The 21,041-nt window shown below is 30.9% G+C and overlaps 2 protein-coding genes across 2 annotated transcripts in view; one reads left to right on the top strand and one right to left on the bottom strand.

Annotated features, from left to right (window-relative positions):
* The first annotated feature begins 2,975 nt into the window (after positions 1 to 2,975).
* LOC129945901 (titin homolog) lies at positions 2,976 to 12,348 on the top strand. The gene is made up of 3 exons (XM_056055859.1): positions 2,976 to 3,422; positions 8,520 to 8,813; positions 8,867 to 12,348. Exons 1-3 carry the CDS (start codon positions 3,351 to 3,353, stop codon positions 11,810 to 11,812), a joined length of 3,312 nt encoding a protein of 1,103 aa, XP_055911834.1. The 5' UTR covers positions 2,976 to 3,350; the 3' UTR covers positions 11,813 to 12,348.
* A 6,083-nt stretch (positions 12,349 to 18,431) lies between these two features.
* The window catches only part of LOC129945163 (NGFI-A-binding protein homolog), a 32,644-nt gene continuing 30,034 nt past the window's right edge, over positions 18,432 to 21,041 (bottom strand). Inside the window, exons 4-6 of the mRNA XM_056054822.1 lie at positions 19,559 to 19,650; positions 19,400 to 19,481; positions 18,432 to 19,107 (exon numbers count right to left, since the gene is read on the bottom strand). Coding sequence (XP_055910797.1) covers positions 18,889 to 19,107; positions 19,400 to 19,481; positions 19,559 to 19,650 — 393 coding nt within the window. The 3' untranslated portion in view covers positions 18,432 to 18,888. The remainder of the gene's footprint in view (positions 19,108 to 19,399; positions 19,482 to 19,558; positions 19,651 to 21,041) is intronic.

Here is a 21,041-nt window from a genome sequence, read left to right as displayed (position 1 = left end):
CTAAAAGCGCCACTCATCTCTTCTTTTAGTTAGTCCGTTTGTTTGCTTTTGAATTTAAGAAAAAATATAATTTTGAGCTCTTAATACATCCGATTATTATTGATTTCATTCTGTGCTAGGTTATAGAAAAAGTTTATTTATTTTGTGTTATAAAGAAATTGGAACGCACTCAAAATAGTTGTAAGTGGCCTATAATTGGTAATATTGGAGAAGTAAAAGACAACATATTGCCAACCTACGAGGAGATGATGCAGTTTTATGAGTGGACCGGACATAAAATTAAATATGAAAGGGAAACTAAAAAAAAAAGAAAATTAAAGGAAACAGAAGTTGTGGTAGTTGCAACATTGGCAGCCGTATGGGCGAAAACTTCTATTCCTACAGTAGAACCGAAACGAATCAAGGTAATGCTACAAACATATCATTTAAAGTGCAAGAACAGTCTCACCCAAAAAAAAGGAAAAGAAATTGGAAGAGTTTCGTTTAAGAAGCAAAGTCTTATTTAATTACCTGGAATTACCACACTGTTAAATCTTAATCATATAACTTAACTTTGATGAGAATGAAATTTAATTATATCTCTAAACGAACCTAAACTCAATTCTTTGATAAATCTTATACACAATTCTGAAGCCTTACACTAAAGATGATTTTAAATATATGTATTTACTATCAGGCTTTTTATAATAATTTTATCCTCATTTGTCATTTTAGACATATTATTTCCTTGGAAAAACTTATTACGTATTCAACAAAAATGGAAGATTGAAATTCTTCAGAAACATTGAGAAACATTGTTTTAAATAAGATATCGTAAATTAACTAATATCGAAAAGATCTCAATTGTTTCTCCGAATTCAAAACTATTCAAAACTGCAAATGCGCGGTTTCACATTATTTTTTAAATCCTGCTAGTAAATCAAGCCAATTCAACAGCAAAAAACAAAAGTTTAGAATTAAATAACTTTTGGCACACTCAACACAGCGTGTTATTCATTACAAAAAGGCCCTTTATCTGATTAAGTCATGAGCGTCTCAAAATATTTGTATTTTGTTCTTGTTCTTGCAAAAAGGGTAATCGTTTGGTAAACAACAAATATTGATATAATTTTTTATATGAAACATTTCAAGATATATAAATAAGTAAATAAGATTTAAATTTAGTACTTAAAATTGATCAGGATCAAAAAAAGTGTTTGTATTCATGGACTTATCGAGTTTTCCAGTGGGAACTTGACAATGTTTAAATTTAATTTGTGAACACAACATTTCACTAATGATCAACTGTCAAAATTTATTAACTCCAATTTTCAGTCGTTATTCTCGTCCTAGAAGATAGACAGTATAAATTTTGGACCGTATCAGTGAGTTTATCAAAGTGTCAAAAAATCGCTCAGGCCTTAAACCACATTTTGGCATTTTCCTAAAGACCCACTCAAGAGCAAGGTAACTCAACAATAGAAGCACATGAATCTTAGAAAAGATGCGCCAATATGATGAAGATAACGAAGCTCATTTTGGTTCAATGGGTTCGTCAATTGGTCGAATGAAAATCTACATTTGAATAACGTGTTTAACCACAAAAAAAAAACTTTTTGGTGCGGTTTGAATGCTAATGGCATTGTTGAGCCATAGTTTTTTATCGACTCTAACGATCGTCTCGTTTCTGAATTGGCCAGCGTTATCGCACCCTGATTGCCGATAATTTTGGCAATAATAAGAGAATATGGACTTGGACAACATTTGATGCCACAAGTCGAACAGAACATCTCACAAATGATTTATTGAAGAGTAAGTTTTATGAGCATGTTATCTCAATAAATGGCCCAGTTGATTGGACCTACGTTAAGTCATTAAATTATGCCGACGAAGTTAAAAGATCCATAAACGGAAAAATGTAGCTGAGTTTTCGAAAGTTGGGTCCAAAAATCGACTACTGTAAACTTGTCGCTATGGTTTTATAAATGAAGTTAATTTATTTTCATTAATGTTTAAATACTAAAGCTCTTGAAATATCTTATGTAGTTTTCGATTTATTTAAAAAAAAGTTGTCAAGTCCTATTTCGAAAATATAGACAAATTTTAAAGTGAGACGAGGAAGTGACTTCATTTCAATTTTAGATCAAATCTTTTCGATCCTTGAAGAGCTCATCAAGGCTTCAAAGTTCTCTCAAAAATTCCCCCCAACATTGTATCCGAGCCTGGAACAAGTACCCAGATATTCAAAACACATCCTTCCACGTTTCTTCATCTCTCATTTAAAAAAAACGATCTCCTCGTCTAGAAATTGCACATTCAAATGTTGTTATATTCGTCAGCAGCGCAGTGCAGTGCAGCTGTGGTGTGGTAGTGATATCCCTTCATCATGAATCACTTTGTGTGTGCTCGGCTCAATGCTCAAGCACTGCAATACATAAGTTATAATTCATATTTTATAAATATATGTACCTAAAACATTCCTCCTTATAAGTATATTTAAGGTACAATCTTATCTTTACACAAAAGATAGGTACAACAAAAACAAAACAAAAATACTGAAAATTTCGCTTGACTCTAATTTATTCGAAAACAAATAAATGTTTGTCTAGATCTGAGTTCTCTTTCCACCCGCCGCCATCGCTCCGCCCGCCTGCCGCGTACGAATACCTATAGCTGATTTTCTTTTTGTCATTTGATTTCAACTTGGTAAAAAAGCAGAAAGCAAAAAAACTATCTATATTCTAAAAGAACAAAATCCTCTATATTAAAATGCACCATAGAAACAGCAACAACAACAAAAATGAAAAAGAGCGCAAGAGTCTTGGCCGCCTCTATACAACCAAACTGCGCATGCGTAAACCACCTGAGCTTACCACCAATATTAACGCAATTCTTTTTCTTCTTCTATCGTGTCTTCTTTGAATTCTTAATAAATCAAAGTGAAGAATATAAATTGGGACCTCCACACCTTGCAAGATCGCAGTTAGTGATTTTCAGCCATCGGAGCCTCAGTGATATTTCGTTTCGTTATTTTTGAGGAGTTCGAGCTTTGGATTTGAAAAAAAAACAACTTACTTTAAAATAGTTAAAAAAAATAGACACACATCCACCACAAATATTCATAGATACATTCTTATCTTAAAATCAATTTAATTATAAAAATTGCTTCAACGGACAGAAATAAAAGGATCTCCCGCCAAAAACTCATAACCAAAGGATTATGTGGATGAATTAGTTTTAATTTCTTAAGTGAACAATCATCAATATAAAGTGTTAATTTTTTTTGGTCAGAAGTCAGAATTTTTGTATCCAACAAAATCACAAGTGATAACATCCTTAAAATAACTTTTTTTGAAAAATCCTTGGAAAAAATGAAGAACCCTGTGGTGATATTAGTGCTGTGCTTGTGCAGTTTAACAAATGCTGTGCCACTTGGATTAAAGGTTTGTTTTCGGATCCTAACACAGACAAATTGAAAAAGCGAAAAATATTTCAAACCAACTTTAAAGACAATGTGCCACCTGAGAGAGTGCATATCCGAATTCTTTGAAGAATCTTATTTAAAATTCACTTCAGTGTTCAGAGATTAAAAATCGAAAAGTTTTTATTCATTTCTTTTTTATTATGTATTAATTTTTAAGGATCGTCTTAACACGCACAAAGTAAAAAAAAAAGAAGTTATAACAATCAAAAGAAGCGACAAGCGTGATAAAATTTTATTCGGCAAGAGGAACTTTGTCATCATCTCTTTGCCCCTTTTTGGCTGTGTCTGGGTTCTTCCGTATGCCTTCATATATGCCTTAACCTTCTTCGTCTGACACTCTTTTGTTAGTTTCTTATGGGGCAAATAATCCAGCCGATTTTGTTTTTTGTTTTAAACTGACGGATTGTGTTTTTTCTTTTTTTTAAATTCATTTTCGGCGATATGATGAATTTTTGCTTACTTATACCTTCATACCTATAGGAAACTCCTTTCTTAGAATTTCGGAAGTCCATTAACGTTTTGTGCGCCCAAAACTCATTGAGCAGAGAGGGTTTAAGTGAAATTGGTCGGCAACAATTTGAAGCGACCGACCCCGACCAAAAGACAGACCAAATGCATGGGGAACATAAGGCGGTAGATTTGCCATTTATAGTAGCTTATGGAGTAGAGGTGTGCAAGGCCGGATGTTAGATTGGAGGAGGTTATTAGAAATATTGTTTTTCTTTTTTATTATTTTTTATTTAGTTAGGTTTTTATGTTCTTCTTTTTCTTTTTCATTGATTTTAACGTTTATCTTACTTAAATGATAGATTGAACTATTTATTATGTTTGCAGAAATCTGAAAGCGTCTAAAAATTGCTTTGATTTTTTGTGTTACTTATTTTAAATAATATGTGTACTTAAAAAAAAAGCCAATAATTAAAAACTATGACAAGAACTTAAAAAAACAAGTCATAGTAGACATATTTTGGAACAGGAACTTTATAAGTATTGGTACATAAGGTTTACTCATAGTCATAAAGATTTTTACTTGAAGACGATCATTCCTAAATTGACACTATACTACAAATATAAGCTGTACAAAACTTTACGACCAAAACTCTTTATTTTCTGATTTCTGAGTCCTTAAGCTTTGAATTGTTAAGACAAAATTATTTGCCATGAAAACTTGCCATTTTTAAAACACCGCTTAAATGTTAACTATTAATCGTATAGAAATACTCAAGTTAGAATGGTTAAAAGTAAAACATTATTTGTCTTTTTTATTCTGGTGTTTTGGACTAACGTATTAGTAAAATTTTTTAAATTTTTAAAAATTTAGTTAAATTTTTAAAATTTGAGTGTTTTCTATTGAAATGCCAAAAACTCCAAAGTCAAAAACATCCCAAGACTCAGAATCCATAAAACCAAGTTCCTTGAAATCAAAATGCACTTCATTTCTCTGTCGAGTTTGAATTTACTTAATTCAAGTTAAATTTAGTTTGAGAAATTTGTACTTCAGTTATTAAAATAGTTAATTTTGGATTCAAAAATTTTGGTTTTGGACTTAAATTCAATTGAAAATAGATAATTTTTGTAAGTTTTTATATATGTATGACATTTAAAGATTTTTAAAAAATGAGAAGATGTAATAAATTGAACTTTTAAAAGTAGGTCACACGTTGAGTGGCATTGGTCTTATTCTTTGGTACTGTTTACTGAAATTAAGGTAATTGTGCATATTTTTGTCAGTACCGACTTCAATGACAATTTTCTACTTTCATTCACGGTTTTTAAAGCTATGCTATAGAAGCATTGACTTGAAAAGAAGTCAAACGATTCTTAGTCCCTTTTCTATCCTCTTCACGTTAAACAACTCTATTGCTTCCCCTAGAAGAATATGATTAGTTTATTTTACATTGAGTTCTATTTTCAACATTGTTATGGTCAAAAACCATTTAGCTAGTTCTTAAGCGTGGAATAATCTTTAGAAGTAAATACTTGACGCAGGCTCTCTTTTAAACGTAATTTGTTCAGAATGTGATTAAAAATAATCCTAAATTTACTAAATAATAATTTTGTAATATTTTTTAAATGATCAAATTAAATGTTAAAATATTTGTAATTTTTGTTTCTGTTTAAAATATTAATTAATTTTATTAGTTCTTCTGGTTAAATGGTATTTTTTAAACACAAAAAATAATGAAATAGAAAAATTGTGAAATACTTCCACATATTTTTAAAATATTAATCAATATCAGCAATAAAACGTTGTAAAAATACGTCTCTTTCTAGATCAATTAAAAAATTCATTAACTTTATTTGATCTTTATTTTATTCATACAAATATTTTTCATTACTTACGTTGGATTTTAACTTATTTAAAAAAAAATGTTGCAATGTTTTTTTTTTTTATAAATATGGGTTAGTAGTCAGAATGTAGAGGGTCCTCTTCCTCTCATAAATTTGGCGTTCTTTCTTAAGTTCAACAACAAAAATTACCCAAAGGTTTTCCTTTCTAAAGCAACTATTGTCAAATAATGCCACGCAATTTTCTTGAGAGCCCTTTCTGCATTACTATCTGTATAGCCAAATTTATTTAAAGTCGATATCTCTTCTGGTTCTTAAGCTATGGATAACGACAAAAATGTCGCGAACGTACGGTTGTACGGACGTACGAACGTACGTACACACGCATGCACAGACATCTTTATAAAAATCTTTTATTTCGACTCTAGGTACCTTGAAACGTCGAGAAATGTCAACATTTTTAATTGCACAAATCAGACCCATTATACAATAACTTCCTATGGAAACTTAATAAAAGTGTTCTTCGTTAATTCTAAAAAAGATAACCATCCAGGGTTAATTGTGTAAGATTCAATTCTAGGAAAATGCTTATAATATTCTTAGCAGATATCTGTTTTTTAGAAAAGCTTAAAACAAAAAAGGTACAGAAATGTAAGAGATTGTACTTATTAGTGCTATTTTCGAGCTTAAATTATGAACAGTGCAAGCAAGATATGGTGAAAAAGTTTCACATCATAATCTGGAAATCAATTTGCTTTTATAAATTTAAAAACATTACTTTTTTAAGCAAAATTTGTAATTGTATTTCATTAATTTCTTAATTTAATTAAAATTAATTAATTTAATTAAAATTTTCCTTAATATCCAAAATCAATCTTTTGAAATTTAATTTTTGCACCAAATTTATTTGAAAGTATTGAAATTCTATCTTCGAATTCTCCTAATTTGTAATTAATTAATAATTAAATAAACGTAATTTTAACTTCGCTACATATTTTTAACCAGTTTAAATTGGTTGAGAGCTACAATAATTTATGAAACTTCAAATAAGTTAAAATGTTTGAAAAGTACTTTCTTTTTATTTTCTACTTTAATTAATTATAATATGTTGTTTGGCAGAAAATCACTTCTGTTCGCATAGTTTTATCATTAAATGCAAAAATTTGTTAATTTTTGGTAGTTCCATTGGACAACTTACTTAGAGCGTGAATTGAAAAATTACAAATGCACAGAAAATATCAAACTTAATCGAAAAATGAAAACAGCTAAATTGGTTAATATGGCCCTTATCAGTATGCAATTTTGGGAAATAAGTTATCAAAATTATAAATGTTAAGAACTAGGAGAGCCTTTCAACTGATCCTCAGCTGATTTCTGATACTTTATTTTATTTTGATAGATGAGCAAAACATTAAAATGATTGCAAAATATTAAATGAAGTGAAGACTTGTTGATAAGTTTATGTATGTACATACATACGTCGTCAGAAACTAAAAGGAATAATTTTTAGTTTTTTTTTAACTTCAAGCTTAGGATAGGATTTTTGTTATTATACTTCTGATTCTGAGTATTCTTTACACAATTAACGTGATGTCTCATTTTTGAAATCAGTTTTTTGAATCACTTGATAAATATTGATAAGTTCAGAAATAGATCTCATGAGGTCATGAGAATAAAATCAACACATCATAGTTCGAAAATGCATGACAATGGAAGATCATAACTTTTACATAGGCGGTGTTGTAAATGTTCTATTGGAAACAAAGGTTACAGAAACGTTGGAAAATTGTGGACAAATACAAAAAAAATATCATTTACTCATTACTTGCATAGTTCCTAAATAGAACTATGTAATTTTTCTTTAGTTTTTGCTATTTTGATTTTCGCAATTATTAAACACCTGCCGGAAGACTTGCAAAAATGATTAAGACTGTCTTAAGGCATGTGATAGCAAAAAGTATAAATTACCCAAAATTCTATTTAAGGAATTGAGAAACTAAACTCTCTAAATGCATTTCAAAATATTTTTATCGCCGAAATTATTATATCTTTCACTAAACACCTTCATTACGAGTCCCGCCAGCTAGCCAGCCAGCCAGCACAGCGTAGCGGGCGTGATCAGTGAAAATTAGAACACCAAGTGAAATTGTGGCTGGCTCTCTCTCTGTATGCTCACACTAAAGAATCCACTCTAACGACAATGAAGACGTATTTTATTCAAGCCCGAAAAATTGTCACGCGCCACGAAGTATACCTTCCGCAAATGGAATGCGTAGACTTAAGCCACAACAACAACATTAGTATATAGCTATATGCTATACCTTATACCTAAGCTTAGTATCAATTGGGAGTGTATTGCTCCCTCAGTCGATTCGATTCCGTTGGTCGATATGAATGAAGACTGAAGGTGGTCATCATTATGATGTTCATGATAATGGCCAGGCCAATGGATGGAGTCGAAGTCGAAGTCGTTGTTAATATTGCGTAATCCGGTCACGTCCGAATATTTTCTATGACAAATAATGCAAATTTTTGAGCCGTTGCTAGAGGCTATACGCCTGCGACAGTATATCTTGGTGCAGAGGAAGTACTTGTCTGGGCGTCGTCATCGTTACACAGTTGCTAATGAAGAGGAAGCCCTCCCAATAGAACTCTACAACCGCATGCACCTGCCTCAACACTACGCAATACCACAGCACAACACATTATAACTCAATATGGAACCCTATATGTCTTCCGTTGTTTGATTAATTTTTCTCTTCTGCAGAAGAACATGGCCATAATTCAGGAGCAGGAAGATCCAATGCTCATGATGGCCACAGATGAAGAAACAAGGCCAGAACTGATGATATCAAGGCTGAATCTTCCGAGCAATGCGACATCCATTAGAGCTGACATCACTGATGGATTCTCTTGCGACAACAAGACTTATGGATACTATGCTGATGTGGAGAACGAGTGTCAAATCTTCCACGTATGCTTGCCAGTGACTTACGCTGATGGTAAGGAGAACACCTTCCGTTGGAGTTTCATTTGTCCCGAGGAGACAGTGTTCAGTCAGGTACGATCTTTTAAATTGTATGTTGTTCCACTTTTATCAGATTGTATTCACAGGAATACTTCACCTGCATGAGGTCCGAGGACATGTCTATTGATTGCGAGGAATCATTCAAGTATTACGAGCTGAACAGGAACTTTGGTATGATTGAACCAGAAGAGGTTCCTGCTGACGAAGACGAGGAAGAAATGAATATGGAAGAAATGTCCAGGCAACCAAGTCTTGGTGAAGAGGAAACCAACAAGCCATCGGTCGAAGGTGTTCCCGTGAAGAAGCAAACAGTTAAAGTACAAAACTCAAACCGTAGGAAAACTCAAGCTAATCGCGTTACCATTGAGGCGCAACGGAAAAAGGTTCAACCTTTGAGGAGGTTACCTAAGCCAGTTGTTACTACTACTACTACAAAGCCCATTGTTGAAGAATCGCCAATTGTAGAACAAGAAGTAGAGAGAACAACAATCAAATATCAAAGGCTAACAAAGAGACCATCAATAGCTGCTGTCATCCCAGAACAACCAAAACCAGAAGAGCAAAAAGTTGAAAAGGAAGTTGTTCGTCAAGACCTATTTGCCCAGAAGAGAAAACGTCCACAAATTTTCTTCCCATCAAGATTTGATACATCTGTGCAGGCCGATTCCGAATCGAAACCTCTTCCATACCTAAAGACCGACATTTTTCTACAGAAACCTGAACCCGAACCAGAGACTGTTGTTCAAAATCAAGCTGCTGAATCTCAAGCGCAAGCATCAGAAATCAACGTAGTAAGCGTTAAGCCACATGATGTTTTAAAACCAGTCCTGTCCGAGAAGGTTGATGCAGTTTCAATTGAGAAGAAGGCACCAGCAGCTCCTGTGTTTGTTCCCATCAAAGAAGAAACTCAACCTATCATAGAAGAACATAAGTCTGAAATTGCTTCTCTGCCTGTAAATATTCCAAGTCGAGTTGAAGTTGTTGAGATTCCAATTCAAAAGATCGATGAACCAGTAGTTGCGGAGGGATCTGCTGTTTTGGCGAAAACTCCAGAAGTACCAGCTCCCCAAGAATCAAAACCAATAGTTAGTGTTTCTGAAGAGTCTATCAAAACCGAAGAAGTACAACTACCTGCTGAGGAAAGCCTTCTGAAGAAGATCATTGCGCAAGCTGCCGAAAAGATAGTTGAATCTGAGAAACCATCATCAGATGAGGAAAAGACTTCTGTTCTAGATTCAGAACTTGCTCCACTAGATGAACCTGAAGAATCTTTGCAAAACCTAAAGTCAGTTGATCTCCCAAAGCCCACAGAGCCAGAGAAAACCGTAGAAACTATTACAGAAACTAAGGTTCAAGAGCAAGCTTCCTCGTCTGATGAAATTCCATCACTTGAAAAGTCAGAAGAATCCGTTGATGAAGTTAAGCCTGAGGTTTTACTAAAGGTGGAAACTCCCGCCGTTTTCGAGAAGAAGCCAGAAGAGGTCTTCATTGATTCCAAGCTCAAGGATTTGTCTAAACCTATTGTTTCAGTCGAAGAATCCGCGTTGGTCGAAGATCAAACCCCAGAAAAACCAGAAGAAGCCCAAACAGTATTAAAATTCAATGCTCCAGAACCTGAAATACTAGAACCTGAAGTAGAAAAGCCAAAAGACATAACCGAGAACGAAAAACTCGAAGTAACAGAGCCTGAAATCTTAGAAGCACAGCCTGAAAAACTTATTGAGGTTGAAACATCTGCCTCAGAACCTCAAGTTGTCCCCAAGTCTGAAATTAGTGAAGTAAAACCTGTTGAACCTATTGTGGAGGAAGCCCCTGTTTCACCAGATATGCCATTGAAAGATGAAACACCCATCGTCCCTGCTCAGCCTACGGTCGTTGAAATTTCTGATCCTCAAGTAGCCCCTCAAAATCTTGTTGAAGAATTTACTCAAAGTGAAGAAAAACCAGCTGAAGTTGAAGCATCTTCATCAAATGAAGAGGTTGCCAAAGTTGTAGAAAGCATTCCTGAAGTTAAACTGGAACTCCCAGTTGATACGAGTTCAAAGCCTTTGGAAAGTCTAATTGAACCTGTCAAGGAAGTAAGTCCTCAAGAGCTATTTTCTTCTGAAGTCCAAGCTGAAAAATCAAGTGAAGTTCTGGCTGAAGAAAAAATTCCTGAAGTTCAATTTAGTGAAAGTGAAAAAGAGGCTACACAAGCTGCCACCGACAACGAAGAAGCTCAATCCCTCATTTTGGACTTCATCTCAAGCCTAGTTAACTCAGAAAATTCGAACTTTGATGATCAAAGTGCCATTATCAAAGAAATGTCATCAGACAGTTTGCCCGAAGCTTCCATTCCTGAACCTGTTGTAGCTGAAGTCGAACCCGAAGCTGAACCTGAACAAGCAAAAATACAATCTCAAGACGATCAAATCAACCCGCTTTACATCCCCATGATGCCAAGCAATGAACAAATGTACCAAATCCCAGTTCAAGTAATTGAAACTCCTGAGCCTGAATCAGTTCCTGCAGTTTCGGTCCCAGTAGCTGCAGAACCTAAGCTTCCACTTAGTGTTGATGATGTTGTTGAACTTGTCAAAGAATCTTTAGATGCTCCATCTGAAAAAGAAAGTCTTGTCCAAGAACCATCTAATGATGATCCCATCTCTCAGCCAGATTCGGAAGAAGTCAAGCCAATCTATCACAGATATATTGAGCTTGGCTCAAATCTCCTGAAATCAGAAGCTCTGACGGCTTCCGATGATGAGCCTGTTGTGGTTCCAACAGTAAATGAAGATACAATTGCAGAAAAGCAAGAAGCTTCCCCAGAATTGCCAAAGACTAGCGAAAAACTTGCTGAACCCGAAACGCTTGCCTCGAAACCTAATGCTTCATCTGAAGTGCATGCCGTAGAAAGCGAGAAACTTGCAGTTGTTGAAGACAAGCCCGACTCACAGCTTTTGATCGAAAGCCCCAAGGAAGGACGAAGCTTGAATCGTTTCAAAATGGATCCAAGAAAGCGAAGGTTCCTCTTCAGGTCCGATGCTAGTTAGACTGATTCTAGGTTAATGAACAAGAACACCACAATACGAAAACAAATACATGAATAAAGAACACACATTCAACCACAACACCATCACTACCCAGCGAAGCCATTAATTCACCTAAAAACAAAAACAAAATGGCGAATTCAATAATATATACTAATTTTTTAAATATTTGAAAGAAAACATTTATGATTAAGTTTAAGAATCTTAATTTTCTTTGCTTTATTTTGTCGCCCTCATTTGCATATTATTTTGTTGAACGAAAATAATAGAGAAATTGAAAATTTCAAGTAATGCAGCAAAATTTAGGTTGATTATGATTCATTCATTTAATTTTAAAATTTAATTTTTTTTAATATTATTGATTTTAAAAATGAAATTCTTGACCTGAATTTTGTCCATAATAGATTTAATTTTTATTGTGACAGAAGCGAATAATAGAATATTTTTGTTTCATTGTTTTATTTCGTAAAATTAATTTTAAGTCGAGAGATTTGAATGCGAAAATATAAATAAATTATTGTTTAAAAAAAAATTACGTGTAATTTATTCTAAAATTGTTGAAGTGAATTTAAATTTTATATAAACTTAATTATGTTTGAAATATGTCCATATGTTTCATAAAACGTAAGTATAATTTTTCTTAACTTTTTGTGTAAACACAGTGTTTACCCTAATTCGAAAAAAAATATTCAAACTTTTATCAAGAATAGCACTTTTTAAAAAACGCAAAATGGAAGCAAGAAAACCTATGGCAATATTATTTCAAATACATATACATATGTAACAAAAAAAACTTGAGTAACGCGAGACTATTGAAGAAGAGAAACTTTTCGGTTTATTGTTTTTAATCTAGTTAATTTGAAAAGACTGTAGTAGCCGTTGCATGATGGTTAGTGCGTCGGACTGTCATCCCAGAGGCCTTGGGTTCGATCCCTGCCTATGCCATCTAAAGTTTTTTCACGGGTACTGCCTCTTGCGAGGAATTGACAAATTCTACAAGAGTAATTCTTGTCATGAAAAAGTGCTTTCTCAAATTTGCCGTTCGGATTCGGCTTAAAAAAATGTAGGTCCCCTTCATCCCTGACAACAGTAGTCGCACACATAATTGGTTGAGAGTTGTCAGTCACCACCCAATTTATTTATTTTATTTTATTTGAAAAGACGAAGAAAAACATGAATATACTTTTAAAATATCAAAATAACATCTTTGGTAATATTATAAAATCTCGTGTTGTGTCAGTGTGTTGAACATTGAATGATTTTAGAATTCGATTCTGATTCAGATATTTGTTTGTATAACACATTCTTAAAATTCCAATTCACTATTTCTTAATAGAAATGCGTCGAGTGCCATCTTTTGGAAAAGTTAAGAAAGTATTCGAGTATTTCCTAATTCCCATTTGACTCAAATTTGAAGAATCTTAATGAGTGACTTTCACACCCTTGTTCGTGTGCTGCTTGCTTCAAATTCATTTTGTATATCTTTAATCACTTTATGAAAATATAAAAACAACTAAATAAATTAAATTAAAAATACGAGTATATTTTAAGAGAATCAGTTGGTAGATATTTTATTTTCATTACGAGGCTTCGATTGCTGTACTTTTAAATTTTCATAAATTTTGCTTCTTAGTGTATGTCCTCGATAACTGACCGATTGTGGAGCATTGGCATAAAAACTTTTCTTTCACTTGGCACCAAATAAATTCTAAGGGTGTAAAATCACAATATTTTTAATCGTAAGTAACAGTTGCCCAAACAGTGGTCTGTTCAGTAAAAACCCTCTTAATGATAAGAAGATGCTCCATAATAAAAAATAAATAGTCGTCTTTTTTTAAAAAAAGACTTTTTATTGAAGAGAATAGTCATTATCAAAATGTTGTTTTAATGCAATTTTTTAAGGTTTTTTTTTTGGAAATTAAGGGGGTCGTCTACTTTCGCGCTCAAATTTCAGGCCTATTACTCAAGGATGGTTTGCAAAAATTCTTGAACTTTAATGAAAAACAAAAAAGGATATTTTTTTTTTGAAAAAATGCAATTGACGATTTTTTGAATATTTGAAAATATTACAAAATTGCAGCGATTTTTAAAAAATTGCATTTAAAAAAAAATCAATCTAAAAAAGACAGTACAAAATTGAAAAAAAGCTTGTGTGTAGACTTAGAGAGATATTTTTTGAATAAGTAACGCCTTACAGATTAAGGACAGTTTCCATAGTTTCGTCAAAATCGTACCAATCGTTTTGAAAACCTACTGTTTGGGCTCGATATCTCATAAACCAGCAAGCATACATTAAAAATATACAAAACAAAAAAATCGATTTTTCCAAACCGCGAAGGTAGACGGCGCCCCTTTAAGTAAGGCAAAGTTTTATTATATAAGTCAAACAATTTTTTGACATTTTTAAAAAGAAGTGTTTTTTTGCGATAAAAGGAAGTTAGAATTTAGTAGTAAGTAATTGTTCAGTGCTCCTACCACTATAACCCTGCGACGATTAGTTTCGAATTGGTTTGACTTTCGAAACTATAGACACAGAGTTGGGTTCAATTCTCGTTCGTAGTTTTTGACACCATGATAAAAATGGTTTCGTTAGCGTTCGGCATACATATTCATTTTTATTTTGGGTTGGTTAAATCAAGTAATTCAATGTTGCTGTTTTAGATTTGACAACCTCTTCTTTACAAGCACTTTTTCAAGGGCTTGCGATTCGGTTATCCCGCTTTAAATTTTTTGTCACAAATTATAGAATTTTTTTTGTATTTCGTATTTAGCCCGTTCATATTATATTTAGGCTTCATTTTATAATATTTCGTTGACCCGATAAACTAAATATCCATCTTTATTAACATTCCATAGGAAGTTATTGTAATTGTTCCGATTTCTCATTTCATTTTGCCATTTCTCGACTTTACATGGTCCCTAGAATTTATGTATATACAAGATTTTTTAGAGAGATGCCTCTGTGTGCTTGGGTACGTATTTTCGGGAAGCTTTTTTCGACGTCCATATCTCAAGAGCCATCAGAGATAACGACTTTAAATAAATGTTGCTATATACACATATAACAGAAAGGATTCTCAACTAAATGGAGTAGACGGTATTTTCACCATATCAATTTAAAAAAAAGTGAACATTTTGGTAAGACCAAAATATCTCAGGAAGCAATAACGCTAGTTACTTGAATTAAATGTCATATTATATAATTAATATAATTTTGAGAACATTTTAACTAACGGTTTTTTTTTCAAATAAAAAAAAAATAAACAAAATAATTGTCAATATAAAAAAAATTAAATCTACAAAAAATAATTTATAAAAAGTTCTGTTCGATTCTCGATATCTCCTGAATAAATGAAGGAAGTGACATCAAAATGATTTCTTTCTGTGCATTTGCATACGTTTATATGATAAATAAATACTTTTAAGAAATTCTTCTAAAATTGCTAAAAATAGATTTTGAAATCAAACTATGTATTTCATCGTATGCAAAATATTGCAAAAAATAAACTGACAACTTTTTTAACAAAACACGAAAAGCTACAAAAAGAACAAACAACTGATAAGAAATTTCGACTCAAGTATTAGGAGATTAAATGAAGATGTTGCCTTCATTTTGTAAAAGTTGGAAGAAAGACAAATCGAAATACAGCATGGTAAGTTATCAGTGTGTATTTAATATTAGATCTCGCAGAATACTTCTAACTTTTTTCTTTTATTTAAGGCCTTTGATGAACAGATTTAAAATTAGGTCACATCTAAAACACCAAACACTTTTAACTTTGTGGCTTTGCACAAAAATGTTATCCTGCAGAGTAAAACTTCAAAGAGTTTCACAAAATATACAAAGCGAAGGGAATTTCCATTTTTCAAACTTTATTTGAAAAGTAAAAAGTAAAAGTGTTTTGCCAATTTTAAATACAACTTTACATACGATTAAACATAATATGTCTGAAAAGTTACAAAGTACCTCTTAGATAAAGTTTATTAAGATCAACTATGCATTAAAAAAAAGTTCACAGTATGTAATAATTCAATGTTGACCAGTCTAATTCCACAATGACAATATCGATGCACTACTTTATAGACAGCTGCTTTGCTTATTCCGTGCATAGATGCAACACGGTGATATTGGGTTAAATTCCCAGCCCAATGTAGTGCACTCAAAAGTTGTTGTTGTAGTTTATTTAAAAATTTAAACAACACAAATTCGATGGTACTTTTTATTAACATAAAAATCTACAGAATCAGACATATCTGAAATTGAGATGAATTAACGCGTAAAACCTAAAATTAAAAATTCATGTTCTTTGGTGAATTCGTTAACTTTTACTTACTTCTTCATTTTCAATGAAGATCATTTATTTTGCTATTATTTTTTGACAACTTTTCAAAACATACTCTTATTTACAAATAAGAATTTCTCTTTGCATATTAAGCTTTTTAAAATGAATTTTAAATATAATTTACAAAATTTATTATTTTGTGAAACAGGAAGAACAAATACTTTGCAAAATAACAAAACTCTTTTCGTTCCCAAAAAGACTTTATAAATTTGAGTTTTGTGGAACGTAATTTGCAAAGTTGCAAAGCGAAATTGTTGTAATGTTGAAATTTAAAAGTGGTTCCTTAAATATCTGAATAAAAGTTTTAAATAATAATAATTTGTAAAAGTTGGTAAAAATTTACTTCCGACTCAATATCTTGGTAACAATTAAAGATGTTGTCTTTAAATTAATTTATCTTATTAAAAATACTACACAAAATTAATACAAACAGATGTTTAACTCTAATATTTCGAGACTAAATGAAAGTATTGACTTCAAAGTTGTTTCATTCCACGCAAAATATTGTTGTTAAAATGTTAATATAAACTTTCAAAAACTGCTATTAATATTGGTACAAATTATTTAAAAAACCAATCGAGAAGAAGAGAAAATATTAAAATCAAACTTATTTTCTCACTATGAAAATAGTAATTGTTAGCATTATGTTGATTTCTTAGAAAAATATAATTCCAAACACGACAACCTAGAAAAACTACTAAAAACTAACAAGAAATGTTCTTTGACTTAAGTATTATGAGAACAAAGAAATATATTGACTTCAAACATTTCTTAACTGACACAAAATGTTATTATTAATATTTTGTAAGACTTTTAAAATATCGACAGTTTTTTTATTTACTGGTAAAAAAAATACGTTTTTTTCTGTCCCACGGTCAAAACAATACTTTTCTAAATGATTGATGTCCTAAATTCGAATCTTCCCTTTAAATTTTTCTATCACATTAGGTTTTTAAAATATGCCTCATTTAAAATTTTAAAATAACCAAAACGGTGTGTTTAAGATTAATTTTGAACTAATTTTTTTTTATTTCAAATTAATTTTATAATAAATTTGCAGAGTACAAATATTTTTCTTCTCGATATAATTGAAATCATTTTAGTATCTTTATTAGTTTCTGGAAATATTTGACTTCTTTGAGCATATAAAGTTTTGCGGAAACCTTGAATTTGATACTCTCATAGTTTTAAATGTTTTGTTTGATCTCGAATCCAAACTTTACTTTTATCTAAATATTTACTCAAGTTTTAAAAATTTCTGTTTCAAAGTTATTTTTATATTTTGTGTATATTTTAAAAACTTCATTTAACAAAATTGTGTGGACAATAGATTCCTTACAAGAAAAAAACTTATTTAAACACCGTTTTGAATTTTTTCTGTTGAAACCAGTTTTAGCATAAATGGCTTAGAGTTTGGTTCAGATTTTTGTAAGGCAGGTCAAATCTTATAACTCATGAAGATTTTTAAAATGACAAATGAAATAGTATAAATATTTCAACTGAATATTGAAGAAAAAGATTATAGATTTTGAAAACCATCACGGATTTGAAAAAAAATCTACTTAAAACATTTGATAGTCTCAAAAAGTTTTGTATATAATATTGTTTTTTAGAGTTTTAAAATCATAGTAAACTTTGAAGTCATATTTGAATTAAGGGAATAAAAACCAATTAGAATAGTGTAATTTTATTGCTAGGCATACAACCTTAGTTCTCAAGAATAAATTTAAAAATGTATAAGGTAGTTTTATCGTTGTGTTTTGCGCTTCGTTTTATTGAATTATACTGGTAAACTTTGTGAAATAAACGGCGATGATGGATTCCCAAATTATTTTCTCAAAATATAGTCGTATAAAAAATAAATCATAACAAAAATGTTTGACTTGCAAATACCAAAAACAATCTATCAAACCTAAAATGAAATAGATCATTTTAATTTTTGTATTATCTTATGTATGGTACACAATTCTTACACCAACTTTTTTAAAACAAAATTTAATTTTCTTTCAAAAATCTACAAAACCAAATCAATTTTAAGGAATCGTATTGTTTCTGTCTTAAGGCCCAATGTTTCAAATTTGCACTTAAAATTATAAAAAAGATGTTTATTTCATGCATCATGTAACTTAACATCAATAATTTTATTTTAATAACTTGTATATTTATCTTTATTATAAGGTTAATATGGCTTTATGTACGAGTACTTTTACAAAATATTTATACTTAAATATTGTTAACATAATTATTTTGTTATTCTTAGCTTATTTTGTTGTTTTGTCTATATTCATCACAGTCTATTTATAGTTTTCATAGAAAAACTGTTATTTTTGTTTCTTTTTTGACTTAATATTATGTTCTAGAGGCACTTTATTGTTGTTTGTTGCCCATTTTATTATTTTTAAATATTTTAAAATTGTAACAAAATCAATGAAACATAAAACATATAATTTACTTACTTTAAGAAAAAATAATGTTTAAAACACTTTTCTCATTTTCAGTCAATGTTCATCTTGTCTTATAGTCATTTATAGTTTGTTTATTGTTTTGCTTGCTTTTGCTTTATATAAAACTATTGCACTGTGTGTGGTTTTAGATGTTCTGTAAGCCATGACTTCTATCCAGGTCTTCACTTGAATTTTTTTAGTTGTATAAACTAATATATTTTTTATATGTACATTTTCTATATAAGTCACTTAAGGCTGTTGGGCATTGGGTCTAATCAAATTATTATTCTAATCATATTTCTGGGGAGTCTGCTTCTCGTTTTATATTATTCATGGCCTCGTTCAAGGCCGGGCTCATGGCAAGAGCTGGATTTGCTACGGCAATTATATGGCCTCCTGATGCTGCTATAACTTGAACTCCCAATGGAGATGTGGCTATAGAATCAGTGGATTTGTGAGGAGATTTTATTGTGTCATCACGGCCACTATCGAAGAACTCTCTGTCGTTCATCTAAAAAAGAAGCAAAAATCAAATTACGAAAATACTTTAACATTAAAAAAACTTATTTGAAGACTAAAAACCCATTTAATTCAATATAAATTTTCTATGCAAAAATTATATACTTTTTTAACAACATATTTTTTTAAGGAAAAATAAAGTTTGTCAAAGCGTCATTTTATGTATGTTTGTATGTTTAAAATGTCTATAAATTTAAAATTTTTCAATGAAATTAAATTATTTAACCTCAAAGTATAGCTTCTGAAAATTGTAAGCCCCATGTTTAAAATGTGTAAAATCTTACCGGCAAGGGTGGAGTACTCGAATTACTAAACGAATATCTTGAATCTTCATTCTCGTTGTCTTCAAAATCAGATTTTGTTAGTCTAAATAAAAATAAAATATTGTTTAGTTAAATAAATTCAAAACATATGTTGATTTGTTTTTGTTTGACATAACTTACGAAAATTTCGCTATATCAGAAAGATCAAATGGTGGTTTCGCAAATTTCTGATACATTGTAAATAAATTGTATCTAGAATCTTCCAATGAATCCTTTAAATGAAATTAAAATATGAAATTCAATTAAATAATTAATGAAACATTTAACAAAACCTTACTTTTATTAGTTGGTTACGTTAATTAAAAAGCCAAGTTAAAAGCAATTCCGGGACGGCAGCATTATAAAGCGATGGTTAGGTTTTGTAAAATTTTAAAAAGCATTTAGTTGTTATTTCCTGAAAAATACTCTACAAAAAACTATGCCAACATAAACTAAACTGATCTCTGATAATATCAATCTACTTCCGAGCCATAAGCAATTGATTTAGAATTTTTTGAATCCAAAGCGACGACATCATAAACCTTCCTATTTTGTAGATTTTATTAAAAATTGAAAATTATTTGTTCACTATTTCCTTGAAGCTGATTTATAGCCTCAATCTAGATAGATAGGTTAATAAAATTAAAGATGCAGAAAGTGTCTGAAATATTCTTGCAATATATTTTTAAATTGTAACTTTTTGACTTAAACGCATTTTCAAAAGTATTTTAAATTGAAGTTTAGGATGTTTACTTCATCGTGCAGCTAGTTTGTGTTCTATTTTATGAGAAAATAATAATCCTCAAACATATTCACATAACATTTACGGTATTGATTAGTAAACAGATGGTGGACAATCCTCGGAATTTAAAAAAAAATGGTATAAAGTTTATGAATATTAATAAATTTAACTTTAAATCTGAAAAACTTAGTAATCAAAGTGATTTTCAAAGATCTTATTATAGAAATTAGAAATGTTGAAGGTTTGTAAAAGCAATAAAGTTAAACTAGTCGCAGGTTTTGTAGAGAGAAAAACCATTTGGTGACAAGATGGAAGCTGGAACTTCATTTCCATTGGCACTCATTTTTTTTAGCGACATCGTTAAAATATTGAAGAAGCATTCAGCACTCAGGATTACCAATTAGGAATGTAGTTATATAAAGTCACTTCTTAGAGTGGTCTTATCGGTTATGTTCTGAACTAAAATCACTTTTTGGTTGAAAAAAACATGGAAATTAATTCGAAATATTGACGAATGCATTCATTTTACCATCATCTACTTTTAATGATCATAATTGTTTTGCCATTGTTAAAAAACATGACAGCAACCCTCAGCCTGAAATTATTTTTTTTTTCCAAAAATTAGCCTAACGCTTAGTATAGACGATTGGAAGATCTTCAAATTTAGCATTAAATAAGGTGAAAATTGCCAATTTTATATCAAGTGAAAATTTAATTAACCGATTATACAGTTAATAAATTTTGTCTAAATATTAAACAATTTATTGTTAGAAAATCGGCTGAAAATTTTGTATCTTCCAATTAATAATTGTCTGTTTACACGGATGCTATATTTTAGAAAACAATAGAATTGGTAGACTCATTGAACGACAATTTTCTCGA

The sequence above is a fragment of the Eupeodes corollae genome, chromosome 2 (assembly GCF_945859685.1).
Source record: "Eupeodes corollae chromosome 2, idEupCoro1.1, whole genome shotgun sequence".
Taxonomy (NCBI): domain Eukaryota; kingdom Metazoa; phylum Arthropoda; class Insecta; order Diptera; family Syrphidae; genus Eupeodes; species Eupeodes corollae.
Note: the sequence above shows the minus strand (reverse complement) of the source record. Positions and strands in the feature narration are given on the sequence as shown.

What these genes read in the sequence shown, in the direction of transcription:
- LOC129945901 (XM_056055859.1), top strand. Translation starts at nt 3,351, where the DNA reads ATGAAGAACCCTGTGGTGATATTAGTGCTGTGCTTGTGCAGTTTAACA. An exon ending in CTGTGCCACTTGGATTAAAG is followed by an intron (nt 3,423 to 8,519) that starts GTTTGTTTTCGG and finishes TCTCTTCTGCAG; the next exon opens with AAGAACATGGCCATAATTCA. An exon ending in AGGAGACAGTGTTCAGTCAG is followed by an intron (nt 8,814 to 8,866) that starts GTACGATCTTTT and finishes TTGTATTCACAG; the next exon opens with GAATACTTCACCTGCATGAG.